The sequence below is a fragment of the Rana temporaria genome, chromosome 9, assembly GCF_905171775.1.
Source record: "Rana temporaria chromosome 9, aRanTem1.1, whole genome shotgun sequence".
NCBI lineage: Eukaryota > Metazoa > Chordata > Amphibia > Anura > Ranidae > Rana > Rana temporaria.
The window spans coordinates 36,535,128-36,554,266 of record NC_053497.1 but is presented as its reverse complement, the minus strand read 5'-3'; the positions used below and the strand labels follow the sequence as shown (position 1 = coordinate 36,554,266).

General features: G+C 45.9%; 1 protein-coding gene across 3 annotated transcripts in view; it reads right to left on the bottom strand.

Moving 5' to 3' along the window:
• ITPKC (inositol-trisphosphate 3-kinase C) overlaps positions 1-19,139 on the bottom strand; it is a 69,724-nt gene that overhangs the window by 969 nt on the left and 49,616 nt on the right. For all 3 annotated transcript variants that reach the window (XM_040323171.1, XM_040323168.1, XM_040323169.1), the window contains 5 exons: positions 9,990-10,089; positions 7,614-7,827; positions 6,538-6,742; positions 5,333-5,434; positions 5,159-5,230 (listed from right to left, as the gene is read on the bottom strand). In XM_040323171.1, coding sequence (XP_040179105.1) covers positions 5,159-5,230; positions 5,333-5,434; positions 6,538-6,742; positions 7,614-7,827; positions 9,990-10,089 — 693 coding nt within the window. The remainder of the gene's footprint in view (positions 1-5,158; positions 5,231-5,332; positions 5,435-6,537; positions 6,743-7,613; positions 7,828-9,989; positions 10,090-19,139) is intronic.

Genomic DNA, 19,139 nt, shown 5'->3' with positions numbered 1-19,139 from the left:
CTGTCTGTAATCTACACTTTTCAGCTCATCAAATAAGAAATGTACTTTTAACCACTTTCATACCAGGCACTTATACATCTTCCTGCCCAAGCCAATTTTCAGCGCTGTCACAATTTGAATGACAATTGTGCGGTCATACTACACTGTATCCAAACAAATTTGTTATCATTTTGTTCCCACAAATAGAGCTTTCTTTTGGTGGAATTTGATCACCTCTGCGATTTTTATTTTTTGCGCAACAAATAAAAAAAATAAAAAAAAAGAGAGAATGTTTGGAAAAAAATAACTATGTTTTTCTTTGTTTCTGTTAATTTATTTTGTAAATAAGTACCTTTTCTTCTTCAATGACGGGCACTGATAAGGCGGCATTGAGGGGCACTGACGGGCACTGATAAGGCGGCATTGAGGGGCACTGACGGGCACTGATAAGGCGGCATTGAGGGGCACTGATAAGGCGGCATTGAGGGGCACTGACGGGCACTGATAAGGCGGCATTGAGGGGCACTGATAAGGCGGCATTGAGGGGCACTGACGGGCACTGATAAGGCGGCATTGAGGGGCACTGACGGGCACTGATAAGGCGGCATTGAGGGGCACTGACAGGCACTGATAAGGCGGCATTGAGGGGCACTGACGGGCACTGATAAGGCGGCATTGAGGGGCACTGATAAGGTGGCATTGAGGGGCACTGACGGGCACTGATAAGGCGGCATTGACAGGCACTGATAAGGCGGCATTGAGGGGCACTGACGGGCACCGATAAGGCGGCATTGAGGGGCACTGACGGGCACCGATAAGGCAGCATTGAGGGGCACTGACGGGCACCGATAAGGTGGCACTTATAGGCGGCACTGACGGGCACCAATAAGGTGGCACTTATAGGCGGCACTGACGGGCACGATAGGTGGCACTGACGGGCACTCATAGGCGGCACTGATGGGCACTCATAGGCGGCACTGATGGGCACTCATAGGCGGCACTGATGGGCACTCATAGGCGGCACTGGTGGATGGCACTGACACTGGTGGGTGGCATTCCTGGGCATCACAATTTTTGTTTGTGCCATGATGGTGCCAGTCAATGCCAATTTGTGGGCACTGATTGGCATAGGTCATGTATACATTTTTACATGTGGATGGCCATGGGGACTTACCTGGTCATCCACATGTTGGGTGCTTCCCTGGTGGTCCTGGGCGGCATCCTGGTCGTCCAGTGTGGGCATCCGAGGGGGGGCTGCGCTGATAAACAATTAGAACAAACCCCCCCGTCAGGAGAGCCACCGATCGGCTCTCCTCTACTCGCGTCTGTCAGACGCAAGTGAGGAATAGCCGATCAATGGCTCTTCCTGTTTACATTGTGATCAGCCGTGATTGGACACGGCTGATCACGTGGTAAAGAGCCTCCGCCGGAGGCTCTTTATCAATAGACGTCCAGTCAGGATAATACAACCACTTCCCGGGCGTCAATATGCTATTGACCGGGCGGGAAGTGGTTAATGATGACCCTGGAATTATTCCACTTACTCTGGAGTGCACTGGGATACCCAATATGCATTGCACAACTAACTGGTGTTTACATGTGCATCTTAGGTGCAATCAGAGGCGAGAAGGGGAGCGGCAGTCCTTTAAAACAAATCAGGTTTGTTGTACTCACTAGAAAATCATTTTCATGAACTCCACTAAGAGAAACAGGAAGTCGTAAACCTTTGGGTTAAACTTACGCATTAAGGAACCTTAGACATCGACAAACAAACTTTAGGCCAGCCAAGGACAACCTTTTCAACTACAAACATGCCTCAGTTCTGTAGCAAAGCAGTACAAAGCACACGATCATAAACACAGAGGGCCGGGGCTTGCATTTCTTGATGGACTCCAAGATAAATATATTACTATTGACCACATCGCTTAAAACCTCCAAAAGTAGTCGAGCAACACCACAAACAACCACCGACAGGCCCAAGAAAACTGGAGACTCCAATAAGGTCCTTCAGGCACAGACTGCCTCTGGACCTTACCCCTGGCACTGGCTTTCGAAGGGCCGCAAGGCCTACCTAGTAAAACTTGGAGAACATGTGGACAAAAGACCAGGTTGTGGCATTAAAACGTGGGAAACAATTGCTGGATGCTAAAAAGTCCTAAAAGCACTCATAGAGCTAGCAGCGTGCGCCTTAATGTGAAAGTGGAACCTGATCCATCCATAAGATCATAAACTGGGATGATGGTCTGTCTGAGCCACCTGGAAATGGGGGGACAAGAAGCCTCTGAACCATTACAAGGTCCATACTTGAGATTGCAAGAGGGAATTGATCTTTCTGAAATAAAAAGTAGCTGAGAGTTTCAGAGCCTAAACCACATCCAGACAATGAAGGGAAATGTCCTTGTAGTAAACTGGGGTCAGACAGAGTCCAAAAAGCATGTCCTGGCTGAAGTGAAAGACGGAAACTACCTTAGACATAGACAGTTCTGGGTCCCAACACCACCTTGCTTCTATGCAGAACCAGACACTCATCTCACAGAGGTGATGGCTACAAGAAACGCCACCTTGTGGGTGAACGTAGGGATCACACAGAGTCAGAGGGGAACAAATGGGCAGGATTTATATTTAAAATCCCCTGTACCAAGGTAAGAATCAAAGAGGCCGACAGTCTCTTCAATAGAATAAAAAATGCTGGTCCAGAACCAGTTGCAGGAAGGAGACAATTTGTACCAACAAAGAACGGAGTTGGAAACACAGTTACTCAGACCCCAGAGTGAAGCATGCCTTTCATGCCCAACGATGGACATGTGAAGAAGGGGATTTCCTAGCTTTTGGCAGCGCAGAAGTTCTGAATAACCCAAGCTGGAAGAAGAATTGATGTAAGTGGCTCTTTTCAAGCAGGAGCAGCAATGGGGAGATGCTTACTTAAAGGGGTTGTAAAGGTTCATTTTTTATTTTCTAAATAGGTTCCTTTAAGCTAGTGCATTGTTGGTTCACTTACCTTTTCCTTCCATTTCCCTTCTAAATGTTTTTTTTCTTTGTCTGAATCTCCAACTTCCTGTTCCTCCTCAGTAAGCTTGCCCCCCCATCATCCGAGCCATTCTGGCTGGGGGTTAGTCAGAGTGCTCGCCCCCTACCTTGGGACTATATCCCTGCGGGGAGACGCTGACTAACCCCCAGCCAGAGCGGCTCGGATGATGGGGGCAAGCTTACTGAGGAGGAACAGGAAGTGAGAAATTCAGAGTAGCTTCCAATATTCAGCTCGACCCCCTACTCACTTGGTCGCTGCACAACTAGTTTTTCTCAGAATTCCTGTTGCCCACGGGTCACTTGTAGGGTATCCCTACAACGTCTATTCCATTGGGGTCTGGACAAGGTTCTCCAAAAGAAAGACTGAAGAAAGCCATGTCAAATGTAAAAAAACTGCTTAAGAAGTTATCCCACATTTATTTGTTCTTGTAATACAGCCTCTTTTTTCTTTAGGGATTATTCCAGCACAGAACTTTAGCTGGACATATTGGCCCGGATTCAGAGAGCAATAGCGCCTGCGTAACCATAGCTACGCAGCGCAATTGCTTACTTGCAGTCGTTACGCCGACTGCAGCCTAAGATATGCGTGGGATAAGGCTCTTATGCCCGCATATCTTAGGCTGCATTCTTGCGATGGCCGCTAGGTGGCGTTCCCGTTGTGCTCAGCGTATAGTATGCAAATTGCATACTAACGCCGATTCACAACGTTACACGAGCCCTGCGTACGCAGTTTACGTCGTTTGCGTACGGCGGTTTTCGCGCAAGGCTGCCCCTGCTATTAGCAGGGGCAGCCAATGTTACGTATACCCGTCGTTCCCGCGTCGCAAAATTTGAACTTTACGTAATTTGCGTAAGTGAATCGCAAATGGCGCTGGACGCCATTCACGTTCACTTTGAAGCAAATGACGTCCTTGTGACGTCATTTGCCGCAATGCACGTCAGGAAAGTTTCCCAACGGGGCATGCGCTCTACGATCGGCGCGGGAACGCGCCCAATTTAAATGATTTCCGCCCCCTACGGGAATCATTTAAATTGCGCGTGTTTACGCCGGGCATTTTGCCGGAGCGCCCACGCAATTTACGGAGCTACTTCTCAGTGAATCGCGGGTAGCGCAGAAAATTTGCGGGGGCGCAGGGCAAAAACGTTGCCCTGCGCCTCCGTAAAAACTGCGCAAAGGTACCTGAATCTGCCCTATTGAATAGTGGCAGGATTACTCTGCACTGCTTATGGGTGAGACGTATCCAATCAAAATAACTCTCCTTCCCAAGATACTTCACCTTTTCTACTGCGTAATAATCAGGGTACATCAGTAACTAGTTCAATACGTACACAACAAGCCATCAAAGATAATTGGCATGGATATCCTTCCTTGCATATGCACTAAAAGTGTTTGCAAGGCCAGTGTTAAATAGAACCCCTATCAAGTTTTTATCAGTGTGTCCCCCCTGGGGAGATTCATCCTCTCTATATCCTGGTGACCACTAAAGTGAATATTATCTCACTTCCTGTTGTGCCTCAAGACAGAAAGCGAAGGAAAAATATCCTCAATGGAACACATATAAAAAAAAAAAAAAAAACGCTGTTTTAGCCCTTTCCTTTTTCAGTTCAAGCTTTAAAACAAACCTTTTGGCTGTAAATATACTCTAAGCCTCAGTTCACACTATTGCAATGCAGGAACCAGCGAAATTCCGGTGCAGGTTCCAGCATCCCATCTCCCTCTCTCAGGCGGTTCACACTGCCCTCTGCAAACCACTGCGGGTGTCAATACAAAGTTAAGGAAACCCCCAGATCGGTTCACAGATCGCAGTGAATTCCGACAGGAATGCGATTGCGGAGGTGAGAACACCCATGTGATCCGATTCCAGTGCAAGGAAAAAAAAAGGTTCCTGCAGCATTATCATGCAAATTCAATGCGAGTTCAGCCATACAAACCGTATAGCAGAATTCGCATCACACAGACATCGCATGTGATCTGCACAGCAATGTAGTGCGAATCACATGCAATGTCTGGGTTTGCAATAGTGTGAACCTAGGTTAAAACCAGAAGAAATACACCGGGTTCTACTACTACAGCACTGCCTGACTGCATGAAATGGTGCCATACAAAGTCTGCATACACTAGAGAAATAGAAATTGTGACATAGGCAATTACCTCATGTTGCTTGAAAAACTCTGATCTTTCCAGCTCTGTACGCAGTTCTTTCAATCTTGTCAGATAGTTCCTCTGCAAATAAACAAACCAGGTTCTCACAATGTCCACATTACAGAGAAGACACAAAGCATAGCTATAATGAGGGGGGGGGGGGGAAGGGGACCATCTACTCACCAAAATATTTTTATTGCCATCTACAAAGTCTTCCATAGCTCTCATCACCTGCTCTCTGTGTTTGGTCTTCTTAAAGTTTGTGTCACACGTTCCGTCAGCTCTCTGCAATCAGAAATATTTGCATGCGACTTTTACCCACTTTGTCACCATTTGTAATTTTTACATTCTTGACCTAGGAGGGACCGATCTATTATGTCACTATTCTGGTCCTACAAGATACTGAACCATCCATTTTTACATTACTGTCATGATTACACTCCAATCCTTGAAGTGTCCTCGCATGCAAGGCTATTAGTATTATCTGATCCCAGCGGAGTCTAAAGCCAAATACACAATGCGGGTTCAATGAAAAGAAGAATGACAGCTCGGGTTGGAGCCGCAGTACTAACTGAGCTATTGTGTTCTGATAGGACGCCCTGCCCCCCAGACAGAACACTTTGGTCAGCGCTCTGAGCCATTGGCTGAGAGTAAAAATTGGGAGCAGATCAGGAGACCCTTTTCAGTCATCGGCCTTCAACAGGCCGGCTTCTGACGTCACCCAAGCCGAATGTCCGCCGGTTTCTATTGAACCAGCCAATGCAGCCAACATTCGACCCATGTGTACTACTAGGCTTAACTCATTAAAGCACTGTTAATAGTACATTCTAGTCCTGGGGGTAATTGATCCATTATCATTATTAGTTACATGCACTCGAAATTGGGTTAACATGCACACACTTTGACCACGCGGTCTCTAAAAAGAGAGGCGAAGGACTAACGGGGCTGGTTGAGCGGGCAAATCCTCTCACTCCCTTTAGAGGGAGTCCCTCTGCCCCGTTGGGCTTCAAAGCGGAGCAGCTAGGGCGGGCTGTGTGGGAGGACCCCCTCACACAACTGACATTGCCACCCGGGGCATGAAGAAAGGTGGCAGATTGCCTCTGGGGGAGGCCTGCCTACTCCCAACTCCTGCAGTCCGGCTCCTCTCTCGAGTACACGCACAAAATACACTTTAAAAAAATAAATAAAATTAAAGCACTGTTAATAGTACATTCTAGTCCTGGGGGTAATTAATCCATTATCCTTATTAGTTTGTGTGTCCCATTGTATGGTGCTAATAGTTTCTACTGAACTCATGAAATAGACATTGGCTTGGTGCACAAACTGTCCACATGTGTGTATAATATGTTAGAAACACGGGGCAGCATGACCCTCTCTCTCCGGCTTACCTTGATGCCCTCTATCCTAAAGCCCAGTGTCGCGGTGGAGCTCAGCGTCTCTCGCCACTGCATATATCTGGGTTTTAGGACGCCCCTCTGCTGGTGCTCCTCTTCCGTCGGTGCACTTGGGTCTACCGCAACCATCTTTTCATACATGTCCTTCCTGAGCTTGGGCTTCTCCCGGGCTTTGACCAGCTCCTCCTCCAAATAGGTTCTGCAATAACAATACAGACAAAACAATTAAAACTGCCCCGTTTCCTTGAACCATCCATTGTGTTCTCTTCACAGCACCAAATCAGACTGCAGCTGTCATTTTCTAATCTATACTTTGCCAGATATTACTCTGTTGGATAGCAGAGGAGTTTAGTATAAAAAAACAACAACATAGTACCAAAAGATATAAAAATGACTTGTATAACAGATAACTATTAATCATTATCTAATGGTAATGGTGGTTACAGCAGGAAAGTACAAAGGGCAGTAATGTAAACATTCTCCTCACACTATTAGAAAGGACAGTCAGCAAGAATGCACAGTTTTGGCCCACAGCTCTAAAGTGGTGGTAGGAGTGAAGTTAGGAGGCAGCTGTAATGCACATACAAGACCCAAGGAGTGAACTGAGCATGCACGTGGTGCTTACTGAGCAGGAAATAAAAGTAAATCAGCAGTCAAATCTTAAAAAAAAAAAAGAAGAGGTCGGTCAACGCCACCTAAAATTACTACTACTACGATTGTTGGGATTAATCACTCAATCGCTTCTTATTTCGTTTAAAAACTCCAATCTGTTTGGATTATAGCGACATCCCCGCCCCCTGCGTAGAAGGTCAAAAAAAAGGATGTGGCTCCCACAAGGAAGATTTCCCGAGGACAGAATGGCAACCCAATTGGTTTTGTAATGGCTGCCGGACAGAACTCTGGATTCTGGTGGAGATATCTGACCAATGCAGCCCCCAAGAGACAGAAGAAAACGAAAAGCAGACAACACTGAAATGTCACTTTTGGGGTAAAAGGTCCTAAAATAAACATCTAAAACGTCTCAAATGTATGTCTAGATATAATTAGAAGTGTTCTCCTTCAGCACTCACCTGACACCCATTTTGCAGTCCATGATGGACGGGGAGTCAAACTCAGACAATAGGTCTTCCATCTGGTTGTAGGTTTCACCCTCCTTCTCCACCACTCCGTAGTATCCAGGGACAAAGGGCCGCAGGGTGTCCCGGTTCAGCCATTCTAGGCACTGTTGTTCACACTGGCAAAACTTCTTCAGGATCTTCCCGTATTCTCCGGCCTTGAAGTTGCCTGCAGGGTGTCAGTCATATAGTGTCAATAGTGAACCCAAACATTGACCCCCATCCTCCATTCCACCATATTCTTCCCTGATGTGTTTTATTTCTCTACGTCAGCTGTCGCCCTTTGGATTGCTTTTACCTGGATCTTTAGTTGCTATTCCTCCCACTGACACCAATGATGAGGCACTATTCCTTCCATGGACACCAGCAATGGGGCACTATTGCCCCTACTGATACCAACCATGAGGCACTAATCCTCTTACTGACACCAAAGATGGGACACTATTCTCCCAAAGCAACCAACAATGGACACTATTTCTCCCAATCACACCAACGATGGGGCACTATACCTTACAATTACATCAACATTGGGGCACTGAAATAAACAATGGAATGCTATTCCTCCCACAGACACCAAACATGGGGCACAATTCCTCCCACCAATATAAACAGACCATTATTCCTCCTGCCGACACCAACAGAACACTATTCCTCCCACTGACACCAATAATGGGGCACTATTCCTCCCACTGATACCAAGGATGGGGCACTATTCCTCCCAATGACCCCAACGATGGGACACTATTCCTCCCAATGACCCCAACGATGGGACACTATTCCTCCCAATGACCCCAACGATGGGACACTATTCCTCCCAATGACCCCAACGATGGGACACTATTCCTCCCAATGACCCCAACGATGGGACACTATTCCTCCCAATGACCCCAACGATGGGACACTATTCCTCCCAATGACCCCAACGATGGGACACTATTCCTCCCAATGACCCCAACGATGGGACACTATTCCTCCCAATGACCCCAACGATGGGACACTATTCCTCCCAATGACCCCAACGATGGGACACTATTCCTCCCAATGACCCCAACGATGGGACACTATTCCTCCCAATGACCCCAACGATGGGACACTATTCCTCCCAATGACCCCAACGATGGGACACTATTCCTCCCAATGACCCCAACGATGGGACACTATTCCTCCCAATGACCCCAACGATGGGACACTATTCCTCCCAGGGACAACAAAGATGGGACACTATTCCTCCCAGGGACAACAAAGATGGGACACTATTCCTCCCAGGGACAACAAAGATGGGACACTATTCCTCCCAGGGACAACAAAGATGGGACACTATTCCTCCCAGGGACAACAAAGATGGGACACCATTCCTCGCACGGATATAAATAAAAGAACACTATTCCTCCAGCTGACACCAACAATAGAGCACTATTCCTGCCCCCTGATACCAATGATGGGACATCTATCCCTTCCACTGACAGAAATGATGAGGCACCAACACAAAAAATGGGGCATTGTTTATTACTACTGTTGCCAGGACATTTTATACTCCCACAGTCCAGCCCCCCTAAAGTCTGAAGAACCATTAACGGGTCCTTTGTTTAGAAAGTTTGGAGACCCCTGTTCTAGGGCAATGATTCCCAAAGCAGAGTAGGCATTAACACTGAGCAGTAAAAAAAAACAAGTCTCAGGATATACCACCCTGCACTGGGAGTGCCATCAATCATAAAACCCAGTGAATTACAGATGGCTGGAGCGTTGGAAATGCTGCACTAGGTGGATTCTATAACCCAACCTCTATGTATGCGTCCCTGGGAAAAGGGAAATATTCCTGTATAGAAACAATAATTCCTATTTTCAATAACTTTGTCAATTTGAATCACACCGCTTATGATAGGATGGTTTCCTAAACCCTCCCTCTACCTTGCCTTCCCCTACCCCTTCCTTTCCCCCCTAAATACTCTAATTTTATCTTGAATGCTTTGTTGTGACTATGATGGATCACTAACTTTAAATATTGATCCTTGTTTTATGTTCTTGAATGTAATGTCACTTATTCGACTTATTGCATACATTGTAACAAGATCGCTTTGTATACTCTTACATGTTTTAAAAACCCAATAAACATATTTGAAAAAAAAAAAAAAAAAAAAAAAAAAAAAAAAGAAACAATACCTCCTATTTTTAAAAATCGCCACAAATATCTGAAACACCCTGTGATAAAATACTATGAACTCTGGGTGCTTCATCCTACCTACTAGGATAAATAGCAGGAAGACCTAAAACTCTCATGTCCTTTGACAGAGGAAATGACATGTGACAGATTTATGGGACATTTCCTGTTACCTGCATGTCCAGCCAGCTGGACCCATGGATAATGCTTCTTGAAGGACACCACGAAGGGCGACCAGTGGACCATGTTCTTCAACTTCCTCCAGGATGTGTTCTACAAGATAAGAAGTCCAGAGATTACAGAGATGAAAATCAATAATCACGCTATGCTTTATCAGTCAATAGAAAACATTGAGAAATATATCCATCCATGGGACTATCCGTGGGACTAGTTCTATATGAAGAATTATGGAAGTCTCGTGGATGGTCCTTATAACACCAAAGCCTTGCGTTTATTTCTCAGCACACACACACACACACAACTGGTAGAGGGTTGGGATTTTTATTGATGGTAGACGCAGAGTTAGGAGCCTTCATAGTTTTGTTAACTGCAACAAAATAACATTGCAACAAAATAACATTGCAACATCAATGAACATACTGCTGATAGAACTCCATTAGGAAAGAGAGATGTTGTTTTATAATGGGGCGTAAAATATCACAGACAGTACTGCTTGCACAATGGTCAGGTCCAGGAAATGGACCCAATCAGAGGAATTTATTTTACAATGTTTTACAAGAAAGATACCTGCAATGCCCTCAGTGACTCAGCCAAGGAAGTAAGCCTAGAAAAATCTTGTACTGGGAGAGGCTTGGAAAACTTTACTCTGTGCAAATCCTGGGATGTACTGTGAGGAGTAACGCCGCGTACACACCACCGTTTTTCGGGTTGTAAAAAATTAAGGGCCAGATTCACAAAGAGTTACGCCGGCGTATCAGTAGATACGCCGACGTAACTCCGAATCTAAGCCCGTCGTATGTCTAAATGTATTCTCAAACTGAGATACACTTAAACATGCCTAAGATACGACGGCCTGCAACGTCGTATCTTAGGGTGCAATATTTACGTTGGCCGCTAGGTGGCGCTTCCATTGAGGTCGGCGTAGAATATGCCAATGAGTAGTTACGCCGATTCACGAACGTACACTTGCCCGTCGCAGTAAAGATACGCCGTTTCCGTAAGCGATACGCGGCGTAAAGATAAACATGCCCCCTAGGTGGCGTAAATTATGTTAAGTACGGCCGTCGTTCCCGCGTCGAAATTTAACGTCGTTTGCGTAACTCGTCCGTGAATAGGGCTGGACGTCAATTACGTTCAGGTCGAAACCAATGACGTCCTTGCGACGTCATTTAGCGCAATGCACGTCGGGAAATTTTAAAGGGACGGCGCATGCGCATTCGGTTCGGCGCGGGAACGCGCCTAATTTAAATGCTCTACGCCCCCTACCCGGCTGATTTGAATTACGCGGGCTTGCGCCGGGGGATTTACGCTACGCCGCCGCAACTTTACAGGCAAGTGCTTTGTAAATCAAGCACTTGCCCGTAAAACTTGCGGCGGCGTAACGTAAATGATACGTTACGCCGCCGCAGATCTACGTGAATCTGGCCCTAAGTTTTTAAGGGTCTAGAAAAAAACGACGTTTTTTTCAACCTGATCATTAAACCGGCGTTGCCTACACACGATCGTGAAAAAAAAAAGCTCTAGCAAAGTGCGGTGACGTACAACACGTACGCCGTCACTATAAAAGGGGAAGTTCCATGCGGATGACGCCACCCTTTGGGCTGCTTTAGCCGATTTGCGCTATTCTGTCTGTTACAGCGTGATGAATGTGCTTACTCCATTACGAACGCAAGTTTTACCAGAACGAGCGCTCCCGTCTCATAACTTGCTTCTGAGCATGTGCGTTTTTTTCACGTCGTTAAAGCCCACACATGACCATTTTTTACAACGTTAAAAACATTGTGAAAAATTACAGCATGTTCGAAATTTTTAATGCCCATTTTTTACCTTGTGAAAAATGCTCTGGAGCCCACACACACAATCGTTTTTAATGACATTTAAAAAAAAAAAAAAAAAAGGCATTTTTTACAACCCGAAAAACGTTTGTGTGTACGCGGCATAAGAGGGTCATGTTTGATTTGACTCTTATTGTCTACAGCCCAGCCAGTCTTATTTTTAAGAATAAATCCTATATTGGGCAACCTCTCCTGATGAATGCCCACCTTCACATCCGTTGTCCCTTTTTGTACATTGGTATTCTATAATGTTATTGTACTTTATAGAAAGATTTGTAGATCACTCACTAGAGGGGCCTCCACATTTCTATGCAATCTCTTCCCTACTTTCCAACTGAGCGGCCACACGCAGTAAAGCACAATCACCGTGTAGCACCACAAAGCAGCAAAGTGAGACTGTGTATGTAAACCTCATATTGCTTTTAGCATGTACATCAGGGATATGCAATTAGTGGACCTCCAGCTGTTGCAAAACTACAAGTCCCATCATACCCCGGCCTCTGGGTGTCATGCTTGTGGCTGTCAGAGTCTTGCTATGCCTCATGGAACTTGTAGTTCTGCAACAGCTGGAGGTCCGCTAATTGCATATCCCTGATGTACATCATATTATTATTAAACAGGATTTCTACAGCGCCAACAGTCTGTGCAGCGCTTTACAATACAAAGGGAGACAGTACAGAAAAAATACAAAATCGATAGAAGAGGGCTCTGCTCTAGAGAGCTTACAATCTAATAGGGAGGAGCAAGTGGAACAAAAAAGGTAATAACTGTGAGGGAAGAACGGATTGGAGAAATAAACGGATTCAGTTGTTAGATGATGGCAGGATAGGTCTCCCTGATGAGTTTTCAGGGATCACCTAAAAGTGCAAAGAGTAGGATATAGCCAAACAGATTGGGGTAGCGAGTTCCAGAGGATAGGAGCGGCTCTGGAAAAGTCCTGTAGATGAACTTGGGATGAGGAGACACATCTAACCACATACATGCTTCCATTAAATTTTTTACTATGGGAAGTAGAGCTGCACAATTATTCGTTCAAAAATCGTGATCTCGATTCAACCCCCCCTGACGATCTCCAATGTGGAATGGAGAGACAAGTGGAGAGACTTTATCTGCTCACTCAGCGGTCAAAAGAAAAATATCTGGGCAGTCTGCCAAGTTTAGATCAAAGGGATAAACCTCTGTGTGTAAAGAAAAAATTCAGGCAGTCTGCCAAGTTTTTAACAACATGAAACATTGTAACTAACTTCTTTCTTAGATCAAACTTCTGTGTGTAAATGCAGGAAGTTTAACCACTTAAAGTCCAAATCTTTTTCTGACACTTGTTTAAGTTACAATCCATATTTTTGTTAGAAAATTACTTGGAATCCCCAAACATATATATATTTAGCAGAGACCCGAGGGAATAAAATGACAATTTCTGCAATATTTTAAGTCACACTGTATTTGCCCAGCGGTCTTTCAAATGCAATTTTTGGGGAAAAAATACACTTCAATGAATTAAAAATAAATAAAAAAAAACGGAAAAAACAGTAAAGTTAGCCTAATTTTGGGGGTTTTAATGTAAAAGATGATGTTACGCCACAAGAATCGTGATCCATCTTCTAAGCAAAAAAACTACTCCCCACAGAGAGGACTCCCGGAAGTGGGTGCAAATACCTGTATTTGACAGGTATCCGCACCCCCCTCCCCCCTGAAAGGTGTCAAATGTGACACCGGAGGGGGGGGGGGTTCCGATGAGTGGAAGTTCCACTTTAGGGTGAAGCTCCGCTTTAAAGGTCTTGCCAACACTACTCTCATTTTGATGAATAACTTGCATAATATCTCACAAGTTATTCTTAGGTAAAATGTATAGAAAAAGGCAAAACTTTTTTTTAAATAAAGATGTAGGGAAGGGTTGTGAGAAAAGAAAACCATCATAGTACTTTAGAGACGTGGCACCTTGTTATTTTTCAGACATGGATGGAATATAATTATTTAGTAGGGAAGGGTTGGACCCTCTTCCAAGTTATTATTTCTTCCTGTGCCCCCGCCAGGGAAATTCACCCCCTTCCCTCTCTATTTGTCTCTGTCACCAAAACAAAGTGAGGGGAAACCCTCAAATATTAGAAGGGTAAGTGGTGAGAGGTAAATTATCCAATGGGACACCTGTTCCAATGACAACTACCCGGGGACACCCATTCCAATGACAACTACCCGGGGACACCCGTTCCAATGACAACTACCCGGGGACACCCGTTCCAATGACAACTACCCGGGGACACCCATTCCAATGACAACTACCCGGGGACACCCGTTCCAATGACAACTACCCGGGGACACCCGTTCCAATGACAACTATCTGGGGACACTCGTTCCAATGACAACTATCTGGGGGACACCCGTTCCAATGACAACTACCCGGGGACACCCATTCCACTGACAACTACCCGGGGACACCCATTCTACTGACAACTACCCGGGGACACCCGTTCCAATGACAACTACCCGGGGACACCCATTCCAATGACAACTACCCAGGGACACCCGTTCCAATGACAACTATCTGGGGACACCCGTTCCAATGACAACTATCTGGGGACACTCGTTCCAATGACAACTATCTGGGGACACCCGTTCCAATGACAACTATCTGGGGACACCCGTTCCAATGACAACTATCTGGGGACACTCGTTCCAATGACAACTACCTGGGGACACCCGTTCCAATGACAACTATCTGGGGACACTCGTTCCAATGACAACTACCTGGGGACACCCGTTCCAATGACAACTACCTGGGGACACCCGTTCCAATGACAACTATCTGGGGACACCCGTTCCAATAACAACTATCTGGGGACACTAGTTCCAATGACAACTACCTGGGGACACCCGTTCCAATGACAACTACCTGGGGACACCCGTTCCAATGACAACTACCTGGGGACACCCGTTCCAATGACAACTACCTGGGGACACCCGTTCCAATGACAACCATTTGGGCACACCCATTCCAATGATAACTATCTTACTATGGGAAGCTTTCCTTTTATTTCCTTTTGCGTGTCCAGGACAGAAAGTGAAGGAAAGTCTCCCCAGCAGGTCACAGTGGTGTTTAAGGAGCACCTCCTCCTGACATAGCATTCCCATTATCAACTACTTTATTGTGAAAGGCAATAGATGTTCTCACTGAAACTGGAAGGGTCTGGAAAGGGTTGTAAGCATTTGAGAGCCATTTAGCAACAATTTCCCCCACAACTCCCACTGGGAGACAAAAGTATAAGAAAATATACTGTCTATTAGCTATATTCCCCCATCACAGAGGTGCAAAGGGTTCTAATTGACATAATCTGTTAGGCCCCGTACACACGTCCGAGGAACTGGACGTGCCAAACACATCGAGTTCCTCATCGAGTTCTGTGTGAAGCCGCAGAGGATCTCGGCGGGCCAACTTTCCTCATTGAACAACGAGGAAATAGAGAACATGTTCTCTATTTGGCCCGACGAGTTCCTCATCGGCTTCCTCGGTGAAAACTGTACACACGACCGAGTTTCTCGACAGAATCCAGCTCCGATCGAGTTTCTGGCTGAATTCTGCCGAGAAACTCGGTCGTGTGTACGGGGCCTGAGTGTTCGTGGTTAGGCAAAGCTTGCTGAACACGACTTTGGTCATCCAACAAGCATTTGGCAGAACTTGAATGTCCATGAGCACCCAACGTAATGCAGAACACGAGGAAGATGAAATTCCTAGCCGAAGGTTGTGGTAAGTATACAGCAGAAGTGGTTTCAGCAACATGAATAACTTTAACAAGCGCTGTCTGCTCTTCCTACACCGAGGCATAAACAAGAAGACATGTCTGTTCTGGACGGTGTTGTGGCCGACAGCTTGAAGTCCTCCAATTCATTAGTAACCCGGGGGCTCTGCAATGTTTGGCAGCAGGGGACGGCTAAAACTTCCTATTATACATATCAGCAAATACATTAAACTGCTGGACGGGTTCCAATGTGAACAAACAATGGTGTGTTTGGCCGGTCCCCAAACGCTAGGCGGAGGCATGTACAAGCTGGGCCAGGCATCTGTGGCTTGTTGATGCTTGGAGCGAAGAAACACATCAATATTCCTAGTATGTCTCTAGGAAAGTTCATCCACTAGAATCAATTTACACAATACCCCCCCACACAGATGAATGATCTCCATAGCAGAAGGTGGGGGATGGAGTCCCAGGTAACCCAAACAGTTTTCTAGTGTTCTCCTTGCAGGCAGGAACCTGTGCACATGACAGATAGGTATGCACTGTGCCAAGACTTAAATACCTATTACTTGCTCTAGGATTGTGCCGACGGGTTTAGGAATTACCAACAAAAAGGATTGAAAGCAAAGACAGGCAAGTGAAAATCAATGTAGTTCCCCAAGGCGCTAGGTGAACATACACCGACCAACCAACCTGCCGGTAAGTTTTTTTATTTTACAGCAGCCTCCATACCATCCAATTCTCTTGGAGGACAAAGTCTTCTGAAACTGTATGCTTACAGTTCAAACAGACAGATATCTCACCGCTCCAGGTGAGCCCCGTGAGCAATCAAGGGTTGTTGAACCACCAAGGTGCTGGCAATGCTAATGATAGCAAATAAATGGACGAGAACTGGACAGCCGCACTCCAAAATCACTTAAAAAAGTTGTCTTTATTTTTCAACTGCACAAACAGTCACTGCAAACCAACAAGATACAGTATGGCCGACGCGTTTCGCACTTACAGTCAGTGCTTAGTCATGGCTAAGCACTGACTAAGTGCGAAACGCGTCGGCCATACTGTATCTTGTTGGTTTGCAGTGACTGTTTGTGCAGTTGAAAAATAAAAAGACAACTTTAAGTGATTTTGGAGTGCGGCTGTCCAGTTCTCGTCCATTTATTTGCTATGCTTACAGTTCCTTTTCATTTCTATCGTAACAATCATCTGCTTGGAGAATGGATAGATAGAGGCCATGGCAAATACAGAAACCCAATGGAAAGTCTGAACAATTCGATAAAAAGGATTGAAAGTTTCACTTAAAGTGTTACTAAACCCACAGCAGTAAAATCAGTCTGTATATGCAGCAAAGCACGCTTGTTATACTCACTGTGGAACCCAAGTGCAAAAAGGCTGTTTGATCCTCCCCCTCCTACACCGGACAAGTCTGGATAAGACGGAGGATTTGGAGTCGGGCTGCACATGCTCAGTTTGGTGTGTATTGCTTTTCTTGGGAGAGTGCATGTGATCATGTCGGACCAGCTGCCGTATACACGGCTGAATGATAAACCATTTCTATTGAACCAGCCAATGCCACCTGACAATTGGCCATGTGGCTTAACTCACATTCATACATACACATACTAGGGCCAATTTAGAAAGGAGCCAATTAACCTACCAGTATGTCTTTAAAGTGTGGGAGGAAACCAAAATACTCTGAGAAATCTATGCAGGCACAGGGAGAAGAACATGCACACTCCAGGCAGGTAGTGCTGTGGTTGGGATTCGAACCGCCATCTCTAGTACTGCCCAGGAGGAATCACTAACCACTTAGCCACTGTGCTGCCTCTACTTAAAAAAAAAAAAAGGTTTACATAATGCTTACAAAAATTAAAGTGGAGGTCCACCTAAAAAAAAAGAAAATATTAAAAAGCCAGCAGCTACAAACACTGTAGCTGCTGACTTTTAATAAATGGGCACTTACCTGTCCAGGGTGCCCGCGATGTCGGCAGCCGAAGTCGAGCAATCGCTCAACTCTTGGCTGCCCCCGCCACCATCCTCTATGAGGGATTCAGGAAGTGAAACGTTGCGGCTTTACTGCCCGGTTCGCTACTGCGCATGTGTGAGTCGTGCTGTGCGTCCTCACCGGTTCACCGCTGTGTTCTGGGACCTGTGCGTTTCCCAGAAGGCAGCGGGGAGGACAGGAAGGGGCGTGACTCTCGCGGGGGTCAATGCCTGAAAGTGGGTGCAAATACCTGTATTATACAGGTATCTGCACCCCCTCTCCCCTGAAAGGTGCCAAATGTGACACCGGAGGGGGGGAGGGTTCCAGAAAAGCGGAGGTTTACCTTTTGTGTGGACCTCCGCTTTAAGTTTTAGAGGGGGGGGTGGGGACTACCAGAGAGAAAACTCTTCCCTATTAGATTGTAAGCTCCCAGAGGCAGGACCATTCTACCCCTCTTGTATGGAATTGCATTGTTGCTGTATTGTCTCCCTTTATATTGTAAAGTGCTGCGCAAACTGTTTTGCGCTATATAAATCCTGTATAAGAATGATAACAACCTGTCATTCCAACAGTTGCTGACAGCAGAATACATTTCAGTTCTGTCACGCATGTTCTGTCACACACAACTTTGTAAAAGGTTTCTATATGTAAAGACAATGAGGGTGGCTGTGGACAGACTACAGGATGTGATGGAGAGAAGACAGATAAATGATGGGTCATTAACATTCCCAACGTTCTGACAAAACCAGCATTGTCGGGCTATAGGGGGGGCTGGCCAGTGTGGTGTCACACATCTGACCACATGGCAATCACACAGTGACAAAGCTATAGCCAGAGAGTGCAAAACCAAGCCGACTTTCTGTATGGAGCAACAACATGGATTCTCTGTGTCCATTTGGATCGTTTTCAAATTTCCTGTTCCAAAGATGCAACAGTAGAGGAAATCCCATCTCAGACAGTTTACTGGAATAGTAGTCTTCATTATAAGGTTTTAACTCTGATCTGTGGTTTCCCATCACACTCTGGCAGTGCCAATGGTTCCCAGAATAAAGAGATGACATGCTCTAGTAAAAAGACCCATGACAAGGTGGAAAACACTTCCTTACTCTGTCCAAAGAGAAGAGATACACACAATAATGTCAAAAATATTGTGACGCCTGCCTGAACATAAACTTTAATGGCATCCCAGTCTTAGTCCGTAGGGTTCAATATTGAATTGGCCCACCCTTTGCAGCTATAACAGCTTCAACTCTTCTGGAAAGGCTGTCCACAAGGTTTAGGAGTGTGTCTATGGGAATGTGTGACCATTCTTCCAGAAGAGCATTTGTGAGGTCAGGTACCGATGTGGACGAGAAAGAAGGCCTGGCTCGCAGTCTCAGCTCCAATTCATTCCAAAGGTGTTCTATCAGGTTGGATCAGAACTTTGTGCAGGCCAGTCAAGTTCCTCCACCCCAAACTGTGGGGGCGGCGAGCGGGAGGAGCGACATAGCTCAGCGCTGGCTCCCGCGACGGGGATCGCAGGTGGTCAATCTCGCCGCTAGCAGAGGCGAGATTGACACAAATTCGGCGGCACCTACTGTAGTGCAAATGTCTTGA